We start from the raw sequence: 21,963 nt of genomic DNA, 5'->3' as shown, positions 1-21,963 counted from the left end.
ATAAAGGTATTTGACATCTGCGCTGGAATTAAAGCCTCTCTGTAGCATTTATCCATGACAGTTATATCTTAATGTAAGTTAGGCTAGTTGGTTAGCGAACAGGCTACCAAGAGCTGTACCTCATTCCCATCAGGTCCAGATTAAGGGTTTGGTTTGATCTCTGACTCGCCTGCTGGTTGGCTCCCAGGTCTCTCCAACCAATACCATCTTCCAGAACGATGATGAAGTTGGGTCTCCTGGTGCCTGACTCCATGACTCCTGACTCACTGTGTGGAACAGTAGTCCACAGAGCAGGGTCCCAGATAATAGGAGCATGGAGACACCCACTGTCATTCTGGTTCAAGACCTGGGAGAGTGACAGAGTAAGACAAGACAAAGAACTGATCAAACCTAAGGTCCCAAGAGACACTTTGTAGCAGCTTTGGGTTGAATCATTTAATATTAAAATGATCATGGTCAAGTGCAAAAACAGCACAGGATGAGGACTACTCAGACCCACTGCACACAGACTGCACTGTGACCGTTATCAGCTGGAGGGGGCTGCAGCAGACTGATATAGGACAGAGTTGACTGACTGTAACCCGATCCTCTTAACTCCTGTATTTCCTCATGATTGTCAGTGTCAGTGTGAGTGTGTATGTGTATGTGAGGATGTGTATGTGAGAGAGAGAGAGAGAGAGAGAGAGAGAGAGAGAGAGAGAGAGAGAGAGAAGGAGAGAGAGAGAGAGAGAGTGCAGCAGTAAGGTTCTCACTGGTTTCACACAACATTAATTGAACAGCACACAGGGTTACTCTACAGCGCACAGGTAAGAGTTATGCAATACTAATTGAAGTAAACATTCTGTATCTGACTGAGAAGTATTGATTGAAAGGGAGCAACGAGTGAGCTGGCAAAGAATACATCTAGTTATATACAATCTAAGTTGCCAGCAGCATGAATGAGACCCGTACAATGGGTAGTTCAATGCGGTCATTCACAAACTTGTGCTACCTTTAAATTCAAGTTGTGGACGATTTAAATCAAGTTAGCATTGGAAACTGAGTCTCCGAAAGGGACTTTCCTCTCCTCATCTCTCTTTTCCTTAAATCATCAAAATATAGGATAAGTGGAAGCAATATGACAGAGACTAACCCAGGGGATTTGCATTCACCTGTGGTTCTTCAAGATCAGTTCACTAAAGGTAAGGAATAAGGCTAGGAGCCTACAGCTCTGTTCTAGTATATTACCTTTGTGGACAGTTCCAAATTAAAAACCTTGTATAGCTCACTCATGAGGCCCAATAATCACCCCTGTAGCCTAGTTATAATCTAGTTATATTTTCATTGTGGTTAATTATTTTCTATGTGGTTATTTTCATTAACATTAATTTGTGATTCAAATACTTGGACAGCTTATAGCTTACAGTTTATACTCAAATTGGTTAGGTGTGAAATATCTGAAGACTCTAGACAGCCCTAGAACAGGGCCCTTTTTGTAGTCCCGTGGATCAATTTCCAAAGACAAAACAATATATATACTTGTGTGGCACCTACCCCCATCCCTGCTTTAGAATGTAGGATAACATGACATCATGAGCTAAGACAAGTATTGGTATTATTCTTTAGGCTAAGTCAAGTCTATAGTACTATCTGCTGTTGTCTTTCCTTTGACCATCTTTGGCTGATGGGTTGTCGACCCACACAGATCTATGCACACACACTTTTGATTAAAAGACAGAGACAGACAAGTCAGCACTGCAGAATGAGTAAAGAGAGTTGTGTTGGATGAGTTGCCAATGCCATAGGCTATTGACCAGAGATAGCATTGCTTATTCATTCATTGAGAAAAGGCTAACTGGATATGAGGACTGGCAATAAAGGCGGAGAGTGAGGCAGGTTTATGCGTGTGTAAACACATGATGGTTGTGTATTGACGTTGTGCTAAATAGCGCAGTAGCATTGATTAGGATCCTTGATACAAAACAAACGTTGCGTTGATATAGCAGACAGCTGTCCTAAAAAGTCACATTGTTTCCGATGTAAGTAGCATCATAACATTGCCTGAAACGAGAATAGTTTGTTACTAACATATGAGATTGTGAACGATATTTAATATTGCCATTTTACCATATAACCCACAGGTAACTATTAGTGCTGAGCGGTTAACCGACATCTATTTTGGGGGGGGGCGGGGTTGACCGAGATCGGTTCAATTACCTGTACTTCAATTCCATTTAGTTCCGTTTTTTTGTGAGCCTAAAGCCCCCTTTCTCTTGAGAGAAATCAAATCATTCACCAGAGAATGGAACGCTGGGCTGAAGGGAGTTTTAGTTTTCATTAAAGAAATATTCCGCCTAGTTCAGCCCAGAAAAGTTGTAATTAACTACAATGACCGTGATCCATTGCGCCTTATCCGGCTCGGACATAGATGGATACACTTACACTTTAACGCCTACTAAATTAGGTTAGATACAGACAGAACGCATACACGAACAGATAGCATTCGAGATGAATGTACACAACACAAGGAAGAAAGATATGGATAGAGAGATCGTAAAATTATACCTTAAGTACTTTGAAGAACTAGTCAAATGATTTAATCAGACAGCTCTGCAGGCTAGCCTAGCTAAATAGATGACAGTACAGTATTGGGAGCAGAGAGAACGTTGTCTGGCCGTTTGGCAGCTACTTCCAGAGCAGCGATGTGATGATGACTTTTAAGGAATGAAAAATAATAGTCATCAAATAACAGCTAAGTAATATACACAACATAAATATTTTATTATTTCATAGTAATTTCCTATTTTCTATTGATGTCAACCCAATGTGGAACTGACAGAGACAATTTAATATTTTAAATGTTTTGGCAATTTAATGAATGTTAACTGTTTTGGGCTTGGGAATTTCCATTAAAAAGCTATAATTTAAAAAAAAATGCAATTCATGTTTAAAAAATTGATCAAAATCGAAAACGGTGTTTATTTTTAATAATGAACCAACACCAAACCTACCTCAAAGAGCACTAATCACTCAGCACTAGTAAATGGAAATCAGTACTTGAATTACCACTTTACGTGCACGACCACGCCAACAATGAGCGTTCACACATATGCTCACAGTTACCATTGTTACAGTGGCGAGGGAAACTGCAGATCTTTTTTTTTTGCCCTTCATTAAGTATTCACACACTTTGGCATTTTCCACATTTAAAATTGATTCAATTGAGCTTTTTGTGTCACTGGCCTACAGACAATACCCTATAATGTGGAAGTGGAATAATCTTTTGTTCGATTTTTTTTAAACAAATTAATTAAAAATGAAAAGCTGAAATGTTTTGTGTCAGTAAGTATTCAACTTTGTTATGGTAAGCCTAAATATGTTCAGGAGTACAAATATGCTTAACAAGTCATATAATAAGTTGCATAGACTGAAATAATAGTTTAGCATAATTGTTTTAATGACTAACTCCTCTCTGTACGCCACATACAATTACAGTGCATTTGGAAAGCATTCAGTCCCCTTGAATTCTTCCACATTTTGTTACAGCATTATTCTAAAATGTATTTAATAGCCCCCCCCCCCCCCCCCCCATCAATCTACACACAATACCCTATAATGACAAAAAAAATATAATAAAAAGCTAAAATACTGTACTTTGCTCCATTCATCTTTCCCTCGATCCTGACTAGTCTCCCAGTCCCTGCTGCTGAAAAACATCCCCACAGCATGATGCTGCCACCACCATGCTTCACCGTAAGGATGGTACCAGGTTTCCTCCAGATGTGACGCTGGACCAGAGAATCTTGTTTCTCATGATCAGAGTTCTTTAGGTGCCTCTTGGCAAACTCCAATTTGGCTGTCATGTGCCTTTTACTAAATGGCTTCCGTCTGGCCACTTTAACATAAAGGCAAGATTGGTGGAGTGCTACAGAGATGGTTGTCCTTCTGGAAGGTTCTCCCATCTCCACAGAGGAACTCTAGAGCTCTGTCAGAGTGACCATTGGGTTGTTGGTCACCTCCCTTACCAAGGCCCTTCTGCCCCTATTGCTCAGTTTGGCCGGGCGGCTAGCTCTAGGAAGAGTCTTGGTGGTCCCAAACTTCTTCCATTTAATAATGATGGAGGTCACTGTGTTCTTGGAGAACTTCAATGCTGCAGAAATGTTCTGGTACCCTTCCCCAGACCTGTGCCTCGACACAATCCTGTCTCTGAACTTTACAGACAATTCCTTCCACCTCATGGCTTGGTTTTTGCTCTGACATGCACTGTCAACTGTGGGACCTTATATAGACAGGTATGTGCCCCCCCCCCCCCCCCCCAATTATTATTATTTTTTAAATGTAACCTTTATTTAACTAGTGAAGTCAGTTAAGAACAAATTCTTATTTACAATGACGGGCTACCGGAGAACAGTGGGTTGTTCAGGGGCCGAACGACAGACTTTTACCGCGTCAGCTCGGGGATTCAATCCAGCAACCTTTTGGTTACTGGCCCAATGCTCTAACCACTGCCGCCCCAAATTGTCCAATCAATTAAATTTACCAAAGGTGGACTCCAATCAAGTTGTAGAAACATCTCAAGGATGATCAATGGAAACAGGATGTACCTGAGCTCAATTTCGAGTCTCATAGCAAATGTTCTGAATACCTCGAATCAAATCAAATGTATTTATATAGCCCTTTGTACATCAGCTGATATCTCAAAGTGCTGTACAGAAACCCAGCCTAAAACCCCAAACAGCAAGCAATGCAGGCGTAGAAGCACGGTGGCTAGGAAAAACTCCCTAGAAAGGCCAAAACCTAGGAAGAAACCTAGAGAGGAACCAGGCTATGTGGGGTGGCCAGTCCTCTTCTGGCTGTGCCGGGTGGAGATTATAACAGAACATGGCCAAGATGTTCAAATGTTCATAAATGACCAGCATGGTCAAATAATAATAAGGCAGAACAGTTGAAACTGGAGCAGCAGCACGGCCAGGTGGACTGGGGACAGCAAGGAGTCATCATGTCAAGTAGTCCTGAGGCATGGTCCTAGGGCTCAGGTCCTCCGAGAGAGAGAAAGAAAGAGAGAAAGAGAGAATTAGAGAGAGCACACTTAAATTCACACAGGACACTGAATAGGACAGGAGAAGTACTCCAGATATAACAAACTGACCCTAGCCCCCCGACACAAACTACTGCAGCATAAATACTGGAGGCTGAGACAGGAGGGGTCAGGAGACACTGTGGCCCCATCCAAGGGGCCCCAATAGCTGCTTTCACTTCATCATTATGGGTTATTTTGTGTAGATTGATGAGGGAAAAAAATGTATTTAATTTTAGATTACGGCTGTAACTAACAAAAAGTGGAAAAAGTGACCTAAGGGCACCTATTGGTAGATGGGTAAAAATAAAAGGCAGACATTGAATATCCATTTGAGAATGGCAAAGTTATTAATTACACTTTGGATGGTGTATCAATTAACCCAGTCACTACAAAGACACCGTCCTTCCTAACTCAATTTCCAGAGAGAAAGGAAACCAATGGTGAGGCCAATGGTAAATTTAAAACAGTTACAGAGTTTAATGGTTGTTATGGGAGAAAACTCAGGATGGTTCAACAACATTGTAGTTACTCCACAATACTAACTTAATTGACAAAGTGAAAAGAAGCAATCCTGTACAGAATACAAATATTCCAAAGCATGTCAGGTGCGTGAATGAGGACCCAAAAGCGAATTAACAAAGGTTAGATGAACAGGCAGATTCCGACAGGACAGGACAAGGTTGCAGCAAACACGACGATAGTCTGGTTCAGGCATGAGTAACACAAACGAGAATCCGACAAAGACAGAAGCAGAAACAGAGAGAGATATAGAGACCTAATCAGAGGGAAAAAGGGAACAGGTGGGAAAAGGGGTGAACGAGGTAGTTAGAGAAGACAAGGAACAGCTGGGGGAAAGAGGGGAAGAAAAGGTAACCTAATACGACCAGCAGAGGGAGACAGGGTGAAGAGAAAGAACAGGAACAGGACACAACATGACAATACATGACAGTACCCCCCCACTCACCGAGCGCCTCCTGGCGCACTCGAGGAGGAAACCTGGCGGCAACGGAGGAAATCATCGATCAGCGAACGGTCCAGCACGTCCCGAGAGGGAACCCAACTCCTTTCCTCAGGACCGTACCCCTCCCAATCCACTAGGTACTGGTGACCACGGCCCCGAGGACGCATGTCCAAAATCTTACGGACCCTGTAGATAGGTGCGCCCTCGACAAGGATGGGGGGGGGGGGGAAGACGAGCGGGGGCGCGAAGAACGGGCTTAACACAGGAGACATGGAAGACCGGGTGGACGCGACGAAGATATCGCGGAAGAAGAAGTCGCACTGCGACAGGATTAATGATCTGAGAAATACGGAACGGACCAATGAACCGCGGGGTCAACTTGCGAGAAGCTGTCTTAAGGGGAAGGTTCTGAGTGGAGAGCCAAACTCTCTGACCGCGACAATATCTAGGACTCTTAGTTCTACGCTTATTAGCAGCTCTCACAGTCTGCGCCCTATAACGGCAAAGTGCAGACCTGACCCTCTTCCAGGTGCGCTCGCAACGTTGGACAAAAGCCTGAGCGGAGGGGACGCTGGACTCGGGGAACTGAGATGAGAACAGCGGAGGCTGGTACCCGAGGCTACTCTGAAAAGGAGATAGCCCGGTCGCAGACGAAGGAAGCGAGTTGTGGGCGTATTCTGCCCAGGGGAGCTGTTCTGACCAAGACGCAGGGTTGCGAAAAGAAAGACTGCGTAAGATGCGACCAATAGTCTGATTGGCCCGTTCTGCTTGACCGTTAGACTGGGGGTGAAAGCCGGAAGAGAGACTGACGGAAGCCCCAATCAAACGGCAAAACTCCCTCCAAAATTGAGACGTGAATTGCGGACCTCTGTCCGAAACGACGTCTGACGGAAGGCCATGAATTCTGAAAACATTCTCGATGATGATTTGTGCCGTCTCTTTAGCAGAAGGAAGCTTAGCAAGGGGAATAAAATGAGCCGCCTTAGAGAACCTATCGACAACCGTAAGAATAACAGTCTTCCCCGCTGACGAAGGCAGTCCGGTGACAAAATCTAAGGCGATGTGAGACCACGGTCGAGAGGGAATGGGAAGCGGCCTGAGACGGCCGGCAGGAGGGGAGTTACCGGACTTAGTCTGCGCGCAGACCGAACAAGCAGCCACAAAACGACGCGTGTCATGCTCCCGGGTGGGCCACCAAAAACGCTGGCGAATGGAAGCAAGCGTACCCCGAACGCCAGGGTGGCCGGCTAACTTGGCAGAGTGAGCCCACTGAAGAACGGCCAGACGAGTAGGAACGGGAACGAAAAGAAGGTTCCTAGGACAAGCGCGCGGCGACGGAGTGTGAGTGAGTGCTTGCTTTACCTGCCTCTCAATTCCCCAGACAGTCAACCCGACAACACGCCCCTCAGGGAGAATCCCCTCGGGGTCAGTGGAGGCTACTGAATAACTGAAAAGACGAGATAAAGCATCAGGCTTGGTGTTCTTAGAGCCCGGACGATAAGAAATCACAAACTCGAAACGAGCGAAAAACAGCGCCCAGCGCGCCTGACGCGCATTAAGTCGTTTGGCAGAACGGATGTACTCAAGGTTCCTATGGTCAGTCCAAACGACAAAAGGAACGGTCGCCCCCTCCAACCACTGTCGCCATTCGCCTAGGGCTAAGCGGATGGCGAGCAGTTCGCGGTTTCCCACATCATAGTTACGTTCCGACGGCGACAGGCGATGAGAAAAATACGCGCAAGGGTGGACCTTGTCGTCAGAGAGGGAGCGCTGAGAAAGAATGGCTCCCACGCCCACCTCTGACGCGTCAACCTCGACAACGAACTGTCTAGAGACGTCAGGTGTAACAAGGATAGGTGCGGATGTAAAACGATTCTTAAGGAGATCAAAAGCTCCCTGGGCGGAAACGGACCACTTAAAGCACGTCTTGACAGAAGTAAGGGCTGTGAGAGGAGCTGCCACCTGACCGAAATTACGGATGAAACGACGATAGAAGTTCGCGAAGCCGAGAAAGCGCTGCAGCTCGACGCGTGACTTAGGGACGGGCCAATCAATGACAGCTTGGACCTTAGCGGGATCCATCTTAATGCCTTCAGCGGAAATAACAGAACCGAGAAATGTGACGGAGGAGGCATGAAAAGTGCACTTCTCAGCCTTCACAAAAAGACAATTCTCTAAAAGGCGCTGGAGGACACATCGAACGTGCTGAACATGAATCTGGAGTGACGGTGAAAAAATCAGGATATCGTCAAGGTAAACGAAAACAAAGATGTTCAGCATGTCTCTCAGGACATCATTGACTAATGCCTGAAAGACAGCTGGAGCGTTAGCGAGGCCGAAAGGAAGAACCCGGTATTCAAAGTGCCCTAACGGAGTGTTAAACGCCGTCTTCCACTCGTCCCCCTCCCTGATGCGCACGAGATGGTAAGCGTTACGAAGGTCCAACTTAGTGAAAAACCTGGCTCCATGCAGGATCTCGAAGGCTGAAGACATAAGAGGAAGCGGATAACGATTCTTCACTGTTATGTCATTCAGCCCTCGATAATCTATGCAGGGGCGCAGAGACCCGTCCTTCTTCTTGACAAAAAAAAACCCCGCTCCGGCGGGAGAGGAGGAGGGGACTATGGTACCGGCGTCAAGAGCTACAGACAAATAATCTTCGAGAGCCTTACGTTCGGGAGCCGACAGAGAGTATAGTCTACCCCGGGGGGGAGTGGTTCCCGGAAGGAGATCAATACTACAATCATACGACCGGTGTGGAGGAAGAGAGGTGGCCCTGGACCGACTGAACACCGTGCGCAGATCGTGATATTCCTCCGGCACCCCTGTCAAATCACCAGGCTCCTCCTGTGAAGAAGAGACAGAGGAAACAGGAGGGATAGCAGACATTAAACATTTCACATGACAAGAGACGTTCCAGGAGAGGATAGAATTACTAGACCAATTAATAGAAGGATTATGACAAACTAGCCAGGGATGGCCCAAAACAACAGGTGTAAAAGGTGAACGAAAAATTTAAAAAGAAATGGTTTCGCTATGATTACCAGAGACAGTGAGGGTTAAAGGTAGCGTCTCACGCTGAATCCTGGGGAGAGGACTACCATCCAAGGCGAACAAGGCCGTGGGCTCCCTTAACTGTCTGAGAGGAATGTCATGTTCCCGAGCCCAGGTCTCGTCCATAAAACAGCCCTCCGCCCCAGAGTCTATCAAGGCACTGCAGGAAGCTGACGAACCGGCCCAGCGTAGATGGACCGACAAGGTAGTGCAGGATCTTGAAGGAGAGACAGGAGTAGTAGCGCTCACCAGTAGCCCTCCGCTTACTGATGAGCTCTGGCTTTTACTGGACATGAAGTGACAAAATGACCAGCGGAACCGCAATAGAGACAGAGGCGGTTGGTGATTCTCCGTTCCCTCTCTTTAGTCGAGATGCGGATACCTCCCAGCTGCATAGGCTCAGCACCCGAGCCGGCAGAGGAAGATGGTAGTGATGCGGAGAGGGGGGCAACGGAGAACGCGAGCTCCTTTCCACGAGCTCGGTGACGAAGATCAACCCATCGCTCAATGCGAATAGCGAGTTCAATCAAGGAATCCACGCTGGAAGGAACCTCCCGGGAGAGAATCTCATCCTTTACCTCTGCGCGGAGACCCTCCAGAAAACGAGCGAGCAAAGCCGGCTCGTTCCAGCCACTGGAGGCAGCAAGAGTGCGAAACTCAATAGAGTAGTCTGTTATGGATCGATTACCTTGACATAGGGAAGACAGGACCCTGGAAGCCTCCTCCCCAAAAACAGATCGATCAAAAACCCGTATCATCTCCTCCTTAAAGTCCTGATACTGGTTAGTACACTCAGCCCTTGCCTCCCAGATTGCCGTGCCCCACTCACGAGCCCGTCCAGTAAGGAGAGATATGACGTAGGCGATACGAGCAGTGCTCCTGGAGTAAGTGTTGGGCTGGAGAGAAAACACAATATCACACTGGGTGAGGAACGAGCGGCATTCAGTGGGCTCCCCAGAGTAACACGGCGGGTTATTGATTCTGGGCTCCGGAGATTCGAAAGCCCTGGAAGTGGCCGGTGGATCGAGGCGGAGATGGTGAACCTGTTCTGTGAGGTTGGAGACTTGGGTGGCCAGGGTCTCAACGGCATGTCGAGCAGCAGACAATTCCTGCTCGTGTCTGCCTAGCATCGCTCCCTGGATCTCGACGGCTGAGTGGAGAGGATCCGAAGTCGCTGGGTCCATTCTTGGTCGGATTCTTCTGTCAGGTGCGTGAATGAGGACCCAAAAGCGAATTAACAAAACAGAGTTTCTTTAATGACGAAACACACGTAGGCTCAGATGGACAGGCAGATTCCGACAGGACAGGACAAGGTTAGATGAACAGGCAGATTCCGACAGGACAGGACAAGGTTGCAGCAAACACGACGATAGTCTGGTTCAGGCATGAGTAACACAAACGAGAATCCGACAAAGACAGAAGCAGAAACAGAGAGAGATATAGAGACCTAATCAGAGGGAAAAAGGGAACAGGTGGGAAAAGGGGTGAACGAGGTAGTTAGAGAAGACAAGGAACAGCTGGGGGAAAGAGGGGAAGAAAAGGTAACCTAATACGACCAGCAGAGGGAGACAGGGTGAAGAGAAAGAACAGGAACAGGACACAACATGACAATACATGACAAAGCAGGCCTCCTGTTTGCAACAAGGCACTAAAGTAATACTGCAAAAAAATATATCAAAGCAATTAACTTTTGTCCTGAATACAAAGTGTTATGAAAATCCAATACAACCATTACTGAGTACCACTCTCCATATTTTCAAGCATAAAAATAAAATACAACAAATAAAAATCGTTAAGGACTTGGGAGTTTTTCAGGATAAAAAAGAAATGGAGCTAAGCACAGGCAAAACCCTAGAGGAAACCTGGTTCAGTCTGCTTTCCACCAGACACTAGGAGATTAATTCACCTGTCAGCAGGACAATAACCTAAAACACAATGCCAAATCTACACTGGAATTGCTTGCCAAGAAGACAGTGAATGTTCCTGAGTGGCCAAGTTACAGTTTTGACTTACATTTACTTGAAAATCTATGGAAATACCTGAAAATGGTTGTCTAGCAATGATCAACAACCAATTTGACAGAGCTTGAAGAATTTAGAAAATGATAATGGGCAAGTGTTGCACAATCCAGGTGTGGAAAGCTCTTGAGACTTACCCAGAAAGATTCACAACTGATATTACTGCCAAAGGTGTTTCTACAAAGTGACTCAGGGGTGTGAATACCTATGTAAATGAGATATTTCTGTATTTCATTTTCAATAAATTTGCTAAAATTTCAAAAAAACAATTTTCACTGTCATTATGTGGTATTGTATAGGAGAGATTCTTATTTTTTTAATACATTTTGAATTCAAGTTGTAACAACACAATTAGGAATAAATCAAGGGGTGTGAATACTTTCTGAAGGCACTGTATATGTCCGACTTGTACAATATATTAACCTTATATCATAGCCTACTAATAACATTTGCATTATTAACTGCATTTATTCTCTTTCCAATCCAAGGGGGAATTATGGTGTAGATATTGGGTGGTGGGGGGGGGGGGGGGGGGGACAATTTTCAGACGGGGAACATTACTTATTATGCCGCTCTTGAGTGGTATATGGAGGGATATTTTTTAAAAGACAGTATAAGTGGTCATCACCTTCATTAATTAATATATTTTCAGACAAATATTAAGAAGACACAAGATGAATACTGAGTTGTATTATAATGATGCAAACATGCATATTTATGTATTGTAAGAAGACTGAGTTTTATTATAATGATGATCATAAATATTTACATATAAAAACGTTTCTGCAATAGTACAGTTTGACATGGCTTTATGGTCTCTCGAGGGATATTTTTGAAAACACTAAGTGGAAGGATAAGTCACCATCAGCAATCAAATTATTTCAAGGCAAATATTAAGAAGACACAAAAGAGGAAGACTGAGTACAATGATGCACATTCATATTTACATAGGATATCATCTACTAAGTTGATCATACATTTACTATTAAGTTTTGTAGTTTTCCTAGTTGACAGGTGGAAGACACACTTGGGGGACTGAGCTAAAAGATACCTTATAGTATATTTAGAGTCCTGATATTCAGTCTAACAAACAGCTGTCAGGGGAGAGTCTATATTGAAACTGTAAATTAGGAGGTTGCTGATAGAGACTGGGCTTTTCTAGGAGTCAGACAATAGCTGGACTCTGAAGATGGCTGACCGTAGCTGGACTGGACTAAACTTGGAAGGCAGGCAGTGACTGGGCTCTGAAGGTGGCTGACAGAGACTGGACTTTACCTTTTCTAGGAGGCAGACAGTAGCTGGGCTCTGAAGGTGATTGGCAAAGCCTGGACTGGAATTTGAAAGTCTGGGCTAAACTTGGAAGAAGGCAGACATTGGCTGGGCTCTGAAGGTGGCTGACAGAACGGGCTTGACCTGTCTAAGAGGCAGACAGCTACTAAAAGAAACAATTGGAAAACGAGACTGTCTTATGTTGTAGCAACTAAACTGTCCCTTAGTGGTAGAGCGTGCTCACTCCCTGGATGTTGTGTGCTCAAGGTTGTATTTGTTCTCAGTAGTTTTTTTAATTAGTATATATTTTTCTCCCCAATTTTGTGTTATCCAATTGCGATACAATTACGATCTTGTCTCATCGCTGCAACTCCCCAACGGGGCTCAGGAGAGGCAACAGTCGAGTCATGTGTCCTCTGAAACATGACCCGCCAAACCGCGCTTTTTTAACACCTGCCCACTTAACCCGGAAGCCAGCTGAACCAATGTGTCAGAGGAAACAATGTTCAATTGACGACCAAAGTCAGCATGCAGGTACCCGGCCCGCCACAAGGAGTCACTAGAGCGTGATGAGCCAAGTAAATGCCGCTACCTCGGCTGGGTCTGAGGTGCAGGAAGTGGAGATTAATTGGGTGGTTGGAGCAAATGTCTTATCTGCCTGGGCTTGGGGTATGTGGTGGCTGGCCACATCCAACCTGGCTCCTGAGCGATCTGTCGCCGGTTACTGGAGGCTACTTGAAGAGACCGCTTCTGTCTGCCTCGGTCAAGCACTGCTTGCCTCTCTTCCCAGACTTGTTGATGAAGGTCCGGTCCCACTGCTGTGATCCGGTCCTACGTGGACTTTCGAGACCGGGCTAGCTAAACGAGCGCTGCATAGCGTGTAGCCAGTTTGGCTAACTCGCAGAGGTGAGCTAGCTATTCTTGCCTCCTCATTCTAGACTTATGTACACTCAGCTAGCACGTCAGAGTCTACAATTCAGAATGCTCACGAGCTGCCGGCTACTATAGAGACACATCTGTAGTGGTGTGGAAATGATCCAACCATTATGTAGAAATTATGTTGAATTTATTAATAAACTACATTTATCAATCTGATTCCAATATTATGTGAATAAATGCAACAGGCCGTGTACGTCTCTGGAGGATCTAGTCAAGGTAGCAAGCCTTGCATCACCTCTCAGTATGCATTTAATGAACATGTGTCTAACTTGCACCGTTATGTAATTATTAAGAGAGTAGATACAAATGGCTAATCCTGGCAACCAATGTTCTAACATTAACTTATTGAGGCAAGCAGATCAGCGATTTCAAGGTGGAGCCCAAGCATGTGCTATGCATAGTGTATATAACAATTACCAACAGACCTACTAAATTATAAACGATAGTCAAATAGTTACTCTGTAAAATGAGGAATGCATTTATTCAATTCAACTAATAACATTTATTAGGGATAATTATGAAAACACAGAGATGAAAGATAAATGATTTTATAATAAAAAAGATTGTATTGGTGAAATATTTGGGTAAGCCTGACTTCTGTTGGCATCCATGAATACATATGCATGCATCATTGAGAGATTCTGCAGTGCAGAATATCCTAGTTATCACTGTGAAATAATCTGCTTTAACTAGATTGTTTCATTGTGCCATCTTAATGCAATGCAATGAATGGTCAAAGACAAACTTACATTTCTTTACAACAAGAAATTACACATCATTCATCTACCTTAACCTGATCTTACTTTCTGATTCGGAACTTTGTGTTTGCGATGTTCTTGTTGCTCACTTGAGTCAAGCTGCGAAAAGAGGTAGAAGGCATTTTTGCAAAAGCTATTCTTTCAAGGAGGGGAGAGGGAGGGGCACACGAGAGGGGCGCATTCCATTCCAGAAGATACATGTGTTTTCTGAAATGGAATGAGGCCGGTCTTACTGCGGGGCAGGTGCTGGCATGGCTAAGGTTGCTGAGCAGCATACTGAAATTAGTGGGAGAAGGGTGTATAGACAGTGGGAGAGGGGCGTATAGACAGTGGGAGAGGGGCACATAGACAGTGGGAGAGGGGCACATAGACAGTGGGAGAGGGGCACATAGACAGTGGGAGAGGGGCACATAGACAGTGGGAGAGGGGCACATAGACAGTGGGAGAGGGGCACATAGACAGTGGGAGAGGGGCACATAGACAGTGGGAGAGGGGCACATAGACAGTGGGAGAAGGGTGTATAGACAGTGGGAGAGGGGCTTATAGACAGTGGAAGAGGGGCTTATAGACAGTGGAAGAGGGGCTTATAGACAGTGGAAGAGGGGCTTATAGACAGTGGAAGAGGGGCTTATAGACAGTGGAAGAGGGGCTTATAGATAGTGGGAGAGGTGTATAGACAGTGGGAGAGGTGTATAGACAGTGGGAGAGGTGTATAGACAGTGGGAGAGGTGTATAGACAGTGGGAGAGGTGTATAGACAGTGGGAGAGGGGCTTAAAAACACGGGGAGAGGGGCTTATAGACAGTGGGAGAGGGGCTTATAGACAGTGGGAGAGGGGCTTATAGACAGTGGGAGAGGGGCTTATAGACAGTGGGAGAGGGGCTTAAAAACACTGGGAGAGGGGCTTATAGACAGTGGGAGAGGGGCGTATAGACAGTGGGAGAGGGGCGTATAGACAGTGGGAGAGGGGCGTATAGACATTGGGAGAGGGGCTTATAGACATTGGGAGAGGGGCTTATAGACAGTGGGAGAGGGGCTTATAGACAATGGGAGAGGGGCTTATAGACAGTGGGAGAGGGGCACGTAGACAGTGGGAGAGGGGCTTATAGACAGTGGGAGAGGGGCACGTAGACAGTGGGAGAGGGGCGTATAGACAGTGGGAGAGGGGCGTATAGACAGTGGGAGAGAGGTGTATAGACAGTGGGCGAGGGACACATAGGCAGTGGGAAAGGGGCTCATAGGCAGTGGGAGAGGGGCACGTAGACAGTGGGAGAGGGGCACGTAGACAGTGGGAGAGGGGCACGTAGACAGTGGGAGAGGGGCACGTAGACAGTGGGAGAGGGGCACGTAGACAATGGGAGAGGGGCACATAGACAGTGGGAGAAGGGTGTATAGACAGTGGGAGAGGGGCGTCTAGACAGTGGGAGAGGGGCGTCTAGACAGTTGGAGAGGGCCTTATAGACAGTGGGAGAAGGGCTTATAGACAGTGGGAGCGGGGCTTATAGACAGTGGGAGAGGGGCTTATAGACAGTGGGAGAGGGGCACGTAGACAGTGGTAGAGGGGCACGTAGACAGTGGGAGAGGGGCGTATAGACAGTGGGAGAGAGGTGTATAGACAGTGGGCGAGGGACACATAGGCAGTGGGAAAGGGGCACGTAGACAGTGGGAGAGGGGCACGTAGATAGTGGGAGAGGGGCACGTAGACAGTGGGAGAGGAGCACGTAGACAGTGGGAGAGGAGCACGTAGACAGTGGGAGAGGAGCACGTAGACAGTGGGAGAAAGGCACGTAGACAGTGGGAGAGGGGAGTATAGACAGTGTGAGAGGGGCGTATAGACAGTGGGAGAGGGGCGTATAGACAGTGGGAAAGGGGCACGTAGACAGTGGGAAAGGGGCACGTAGACAGTGGGAGAGGAGCACGTAGACAGTGGGAGAGGAGCACGTAGACAGTGGGAGAAAGGCACGTAGACAGTGGGAGAAAGGCACGTAGACAGTGTGAGAGGGGAGTATAGACAGTGTGAGAGGGGCGTATAGACAGTGGGAGAGGGACATATAGACAGTGGGAGAGGGACACATAGACAGTGGGAGAGGGGCATATAGACAGTGGGAAAGGGGCGTATAGACAGTGGGAGAGGGGCACATAGACAGTGGGAGAGGGGCACATAGACAGTGGGAGAGGGGCACATAGACAGTGGGAGAGGGGCACATAGACAGTGGGAGAGGGGCACATAGACAGTGGGAGAGGGGCACATAGACAGTGGGAGTGGGGCACAGACAGTGGGTGAAGGGTGTAGAGACAGTGGGTGAAGGGCATAGAGACAGTGGGTGAAGGACAAAGAGACAGTGGGTGAAGGACATAGAGACAGTGGGTGAAGGACATAGAGACAGTGGGTGAAGGGTATAGAGACAGTGGGTAAAGGGCATAGAGACAGTGGGTGAAGGACATAGAGACAGTGGGTGAAGGAAATAGATACAGTGGGTGAAGGACAAAGAGACAGTGGGTGAAGGACATAGAGACAGTGCAGCTGAGCGGAGGAGGTACAGGGCATCCACATTATTTTTATTGATTTTAAATCAATTATTGGGGGGATGAATCGACCTGTTCTGAATGTTGTGGGGGGACATATCTCCCCTGCCAATTACAAGCATCATTTACTTTACTTTTCTATGAACTGTGATACCTTTTCAAAAAGTGATTTATTGCCCACCTTCCCTACAGAATCGCATGCTCCATCCATGACAGTGTGGGGGTCCAGAGTGAAGCGCTGCATGGGGCCTATCGTCTACACAGCTCCCCCAGATGGTGGCTGGGGCTGGGTGGTGGCGGTCTCCTTCTTCCTGGTGGAAGTGTTCACCTACGGAGTCATCAAGAGCCTGGGCATCTTCCTCCAGGACCTGATGGGGGAGTTTGGGGAGAGCAACAGCCGAGTCTCTTGGATCATCTCCATCTGTGTCTTCGTCATGGCCTTCACTGGTGAGACTAGGGGCAGCATCAGGGTCTAGGGCTGGGGTGTTTTTGGAGAGCTGCAGGGTGTGCGGGCATTTGTTACTAGCCCAGCACTGATTGAAATAATCAGATTTATGCTAAGCTGAATCAATGCTGGGCTAGAACGACAGGCTCAGGAGCTCAAAATAAATGCTTTTAAAAGGTGACAACACTGTGATAACACTCAGCTACAAAAGGTCAGATGCTCTAAAGTGTGCTAACCAGAGATACCTGTCCCCTTTCAGCTCCTCTCGCTTCTGTGATGACCAACCGGTTTGGCTTCCAGACAGTTGTTATGATTGGTGGACTCCTCGTCTCCATAGGAACCATCGCCAGTGGCTTCACCAAATCCATCAACGAGATGTACATCACCATCGGACTCGTTGCAGGTATTAGTAACAAACACACAATTGATCATCACAACTGTCACAGTGCCACCAGTGTTTCACCAGTGTGCTTGTGTCCTCCTCCCTCCACAGGTCTGGGGTACTGTCTGACCTTCTTGCCCACCATTACTCTCCTGTCCCAGTACTTCTCCCACCGACGCTCCCTGGTCACAGCTGTCGCCTCCACAGGAGAGTCCTTCTCTGTGTTCGCGCTCGCCCCAGGTAAAAGGTCACAAGGGGACTTGAACACTCTGCTTACTAGCTAGCAAAGTTTATCTTAAAAAACAGCTAATGTTTCAGTTTACCAACCTTCCCATTCTCTTAATCTTACTTCTCTCAATTGCTTTTTCATTTCACATTAACCCGCATTTAATTTTAGGAGGGATTGCAAACCCTGACCACCATTTGAAACACTCTCCTCTCTGTTCTCCCCTCTGCTCCTCAGCCTTCTCTGCTCTAAGGGACTGTATCGGCTGGCGTTACACCCTGGTGGTGATCGGAGCTCTACAGGGCATCATCATCATCTGTGGAGTTCTGCTAAGACCCATCATCATCAGACCTGGACCAGCCACGGAGAAAGAAACTGATGGACTGGCTGACAAAGAGCTGAAGGCTCTGAACACAGAGGAGGAGTACTACAGTAAGGAGAGGTTGTACACTAAGGGCAGTTCATATGTTAAGGATGGGTCTTACACACTGCAGAGGGATAGCAAGCTGGCTCATCGTTACTCCCTGAGCTCTGGAGAGTCTGTAAACTCTGAAGTTCAGTCCCTCCATCACCAGGTCCTGGAGGACGGCAGTAAGGCAGGGGAGGAGATAGAGGAGGAGGAGGCGTCTTCACAGAGGTGCTTAGGAAGCAAGGAGAAGGAGATGGAGAAGGACGAGGAGACGGAGGAGAAGGATGAGAAGCAGACACAAACACTATCCCCCCAGAAACTCCTTGACTTCTCCATGTTAAGAGAAGGCAGCTTCATCTGCTACGCTCTCTTCGGCCTTTTTGCCACATTGGGTTTCTTCGCCCCTCAGCTCTACATCATCGAGCTGAGTGTGAACCGTGGCGTGATGCGTCACCGCGCCGCCCACATGCTCTCCGCCATGGCCTTTGCCGAGATCTTCGGCCGCCTCTCCATTGGTTGGGTGCTAGGCAGGAAGCTGTTCAGAGGCAGGAAGCCCCTGGTGCTGCTGGGATGTGTAGTTCTGCTGTGCCTGGTGCTGGTGGCCTTTACCCTGGTGTGGGAGTTCTGGGGCCTGGCCGTGTGTTGTGGGTTCTATGGGTTTTTTATAGGCACCGTGTCGTCGACACATATACCCATGCTGGCAGAGGAGGATGTGGTGGGCATAGAAAGGATGTCGTCAGCTGTGGGGCTCTATGTGTTTATACAAAGTTTCGCTGGGCTGGCGGGACCACCTCTGGGAGGTAAGCGATGCATTCAAATCTCTTTTTCACAGACTTCTGTCATGTCACCTCTCTTTTGCTCTCTTTGATATGTAGCACCAGTTTTATTTTCATTGTCATCAAAGGAAAATAACACAAACTTGCTTAATTTGTGCATCATTTTAATTAATGAGTTTGTTTAACATATACAATTTATATTGTGTTCTCTCAGGTGTTCTTGTGGACCTGACTCAGAACTACGGCTCAGCGTTCTACTCCTGTGCGGTGGGTATGAGTCTAGGGGCTGTGTTCCTGGGTCTGGTACGACCAGCGAAGAGAGGCCTGCTCTGCTGCAGCACAACCAGGCCTCAGAGCATTTCGTATTATTCTGTATGTAAATCCGAGACACTACATTTACTATGATATGTTACATTTCGTACGGTATGTATTAATTTGTGGAAGTTCATCATGACATGGTCGTGACATGGTACAAATTACAATTCATATTTTATGTTATGAATTTGCAAAACGTATGATATGTTACGAAATCTCGCTAGGTGCCCAGATTGCTAACATTAGCTAGCTCGCTAACATTAGCTAGGCTAGGAGTTAGGGTTAGGGTTAAGATTTAGGGCTTAGGATAAATGGTTAAGGTTAGGATTAGCTAAAATGGTTAGGGTTTTTACTTACAGAATAATACGAAGTGCTCTGAGACCAGGTTGTACAGCAGGAGGGGGGATCAGAACCTCCCAGAACTCATGCAGGTGGGGCCGGGGAACCCTGTACCTCAGCGAGAGGGGAAGGAGGCCCAGGACAGAGACAGTCCTCAGGACTTCCTAGAAGTTAACCTTGATTTGGACCAGAAAACGTTACTGAAAAAGGCCAACAGATGACAATCTCTACTTGAAAAGACATCACAAAGGTCAGAAGGAAATCCCATAAGAGTCTGAACTGAAGTCTTAGTTGAACTAGTGCTGATTGAGATAAATCAGACAAATGTTTGAATAAAGATGTAGACTGCCATGGACTATCTATCCTGTGATTTCAGATCTGGTTTTGGGTGTCTGGAGAGTGGCTCACACTGAACAAAGGAAATCCCAATCACGGCCGGTTGTGATACAGCCTGAAATCGAACCAGGGTGTCTGTAGCGACGCTGAAATGCAGTGCCTTAGACTGCTGCGCCACACGGGAGCCCATGAACATGAACACACTGTTTTGGCTCATGGTATTGTAAGAGAGGATACAAACAATATGTAGATACATGAAGTCAGCTGTGAAGAAACAATAACACCATGACATCATGTTGTATTCAATTACTTTTTAAACTTCACTTTACATTTTTTAGACAAAGCAATCACTTGGTACTAATAAAAAATAAATATCACAATAATGTGTAAAGTCATTGAAGTGCTTTGAATAGAAATGTACATTCTAGGATCTTCCTCTCATCCTAGTGTATATTCATAAATCATATACATTTCCTGATTGTGACCATTCTAGAATTTAGAGGTAAATCTGGAGATTCTATTATCTCCAGACACCTCCTGAGCCACTGTCTGAAGGTCTGGAAGGGCAGAGTGGGTTTGGGACAGTAGGGCTCGGAGTCTGACTAGGAGATAGTGGGCTGTCCAGGGCTAGCTGTTCCCCCCTTCTCTATCCATCGCAGCAAGGTCTGAGAGAGACGAGATATACAGTGTGTTTGGAAAGTATTCAGAACCCTTGACTTTTCCCACATTTTGTTATGTTACAGCCTTATTCAAAAATGGATGAAATTGTTTTTTTCCCTCATCAAACTACACACAATACCCCATAATGACAAAGCAAAAACTTTTTTAAATTGATGCAAATATCACATTTACATAAGTATTCAGACCATTTACTCAGTACTTTGTTGAAGCACCTTTGGCAGCGTTTACAGCCTTGAGTCTTCTTGGGTAGGATGCTACAAGCTTGGCACACCTTTGGGGAGTTTCTCCCATTCTTCTCTGCAGATCCTCTCAATCTCTGTCAGGTTGGATGGACAGCATTGCTGCACAGCTTTTTTCAGGTCTCTCCAGAGATGTTCGTCGGGTTCTGTCTGGGCCGGGCTCTGGCTGGGCCACTCAAGGACATTCAGAGACTTGTCCCAAAGCCACTCCTGCGTTATCTTGGCTGTGTGCTTAGGGTCTTTGTGCTGTTGGAAGGTGAACCGTCGCCCCAGTCTGTGGTCCTGAGCGCTTTGGAGCAGGTTTTCATCAAGGATCTCTCTGTACTTTGCGCCGTTCTTCTTTGCCTCAACCCTGGCTAGTCTCCCAGCTCTACCGCTGAAAAACATTCCCACAGCATGATGCTGCCACCATCATGCTGCTGCCACTACCATGCTTCACCATAGGGATGATGCCAGGTTTTCTCCAGATGTGACATTTGGCATTCAGACCAAAGAGTTCAATCTTGGTTTCATCAGACCAGAGAGTCTTGTTTCTCATGGTCTGAGAGTCTTTAGGTGCATTTTGGCAAACTCCAAGCAGGCCATCATGTGGCATTTACTGAGGAGAGGCTTCCTTCTGGCCACTACCATAAAGGCCAGATTGGTGGAGTGCTGCAGAGATGGTTGTCCTTCTGGAAGGATCTCCCATCTCCACATAGGTACTCTAGAGCACTGTCAGAGTGACCATCAGGTTCTTGGTCACCTCCCTGACCAAGGCCCTTCACCCTCGATTGGTCAGTTTGGCCAGGCAGCTAGGAAATGTCTTCCTGGTTCCAAACTTCTTCCATTTAACCCTCATGTTGTGTTCGTTTCATGTTAATTAATTCTGTGTTAATACATATATTATCACCTTATGTTGTGTTAGATCGTTTTATCAACTTAAGTTCTTGTGAACATTACAAGTTTTGAACTTGTTTTAGCTTTTTATGACCTGTAGGCCTCATTGACCTGAGCTCATACAACTTGTTTTTTAGTACAAAAAGCATAATGTATGGATCATTTTGACTATAACAAATAGTCAGATGAAACATATTGTGCTATTTATCACATACTACTTTGTGTAAAAGTTTAACAAGGACTCTCTCCTTCTCACCAGTGTCATGAACAAAGATATGATCAAAGAGCCTCACATACAGTATATTGTTTGGTCACTGTGCTGCCACAGAAAGAATTGTGAGCAAGGCCTCAAAAAA

The 21,963-nt window shown here is 46.4% G+C and overlaps 1 protein-coding gene across 2 annotated transcripts; it reads left to right on the top strand.

The window, feature by feature from the left end:
• Window positions 1–601: 601 nt before the first annotated feature.
• On the top strand, window positions 602–20,191 carry LOC110502925 (monocarboxylate transporter 7). 2 transcript variants are annotated; one of them, XM_036960714.2, is made up of 9 exons: window positions 602–806; window positions 1,102–1,181; window positions 16,776–17,030; window positions 17,288–17,431; window positions 17,522–17,650; window positions 17,874–18,845; window positions 19,036–19,193; window positions 19,496–19,725; window positions 19,852–20,191. In XM_036960714.2, exons 2-8 carry the CDS (start codon window positions 1,118–1,120, stop codon window positions 19,694–19,696), a joined length of 1,923 nt encoding a protein of 640 aa, XP_036816609.2. In that variant the 5' UTR covers window positions 602–806; window positions 1,102–1,117; the 3' UTR covers window positions 19,697–19,725; window positions 19,852–20,191. The 2 variants fall into 2 exon arrangements, with proteins under 2 accessions (XP_036816609.2, XP_021436949.3); XM_021581274.3 differs by lacking the exons at window positions 602–806; window positions 1,102–1,181 and having other exon boundaries at window positions 16,511–17,030.
• Window positions 20,192–21,963: the final 1,772 nt, after the last annotated feature.

The sequence above is a fragment of the Oncorhynchus mykiss genome, chromosome 23, assembly GCF_057628025.1.
Source record: "Oncorhynchus mykiss isolate SJ-2025 chromosome 23, ASM5762802v1, whole genome shotgun sequence".
In the NCBI taxonomy this organism is placed as follows: domain Eukaryota; kingdom Metazoa; phylum Chordata; class Actinopteri; order Salmoniformes; family Salmonidae; genus Oncorhynchus; species Oncorhynchus mykiss.
Note: the sequence above shows the minus strand (reverse complement) of the source record. Positions and strands in the feature narration are given on the sequence as shown.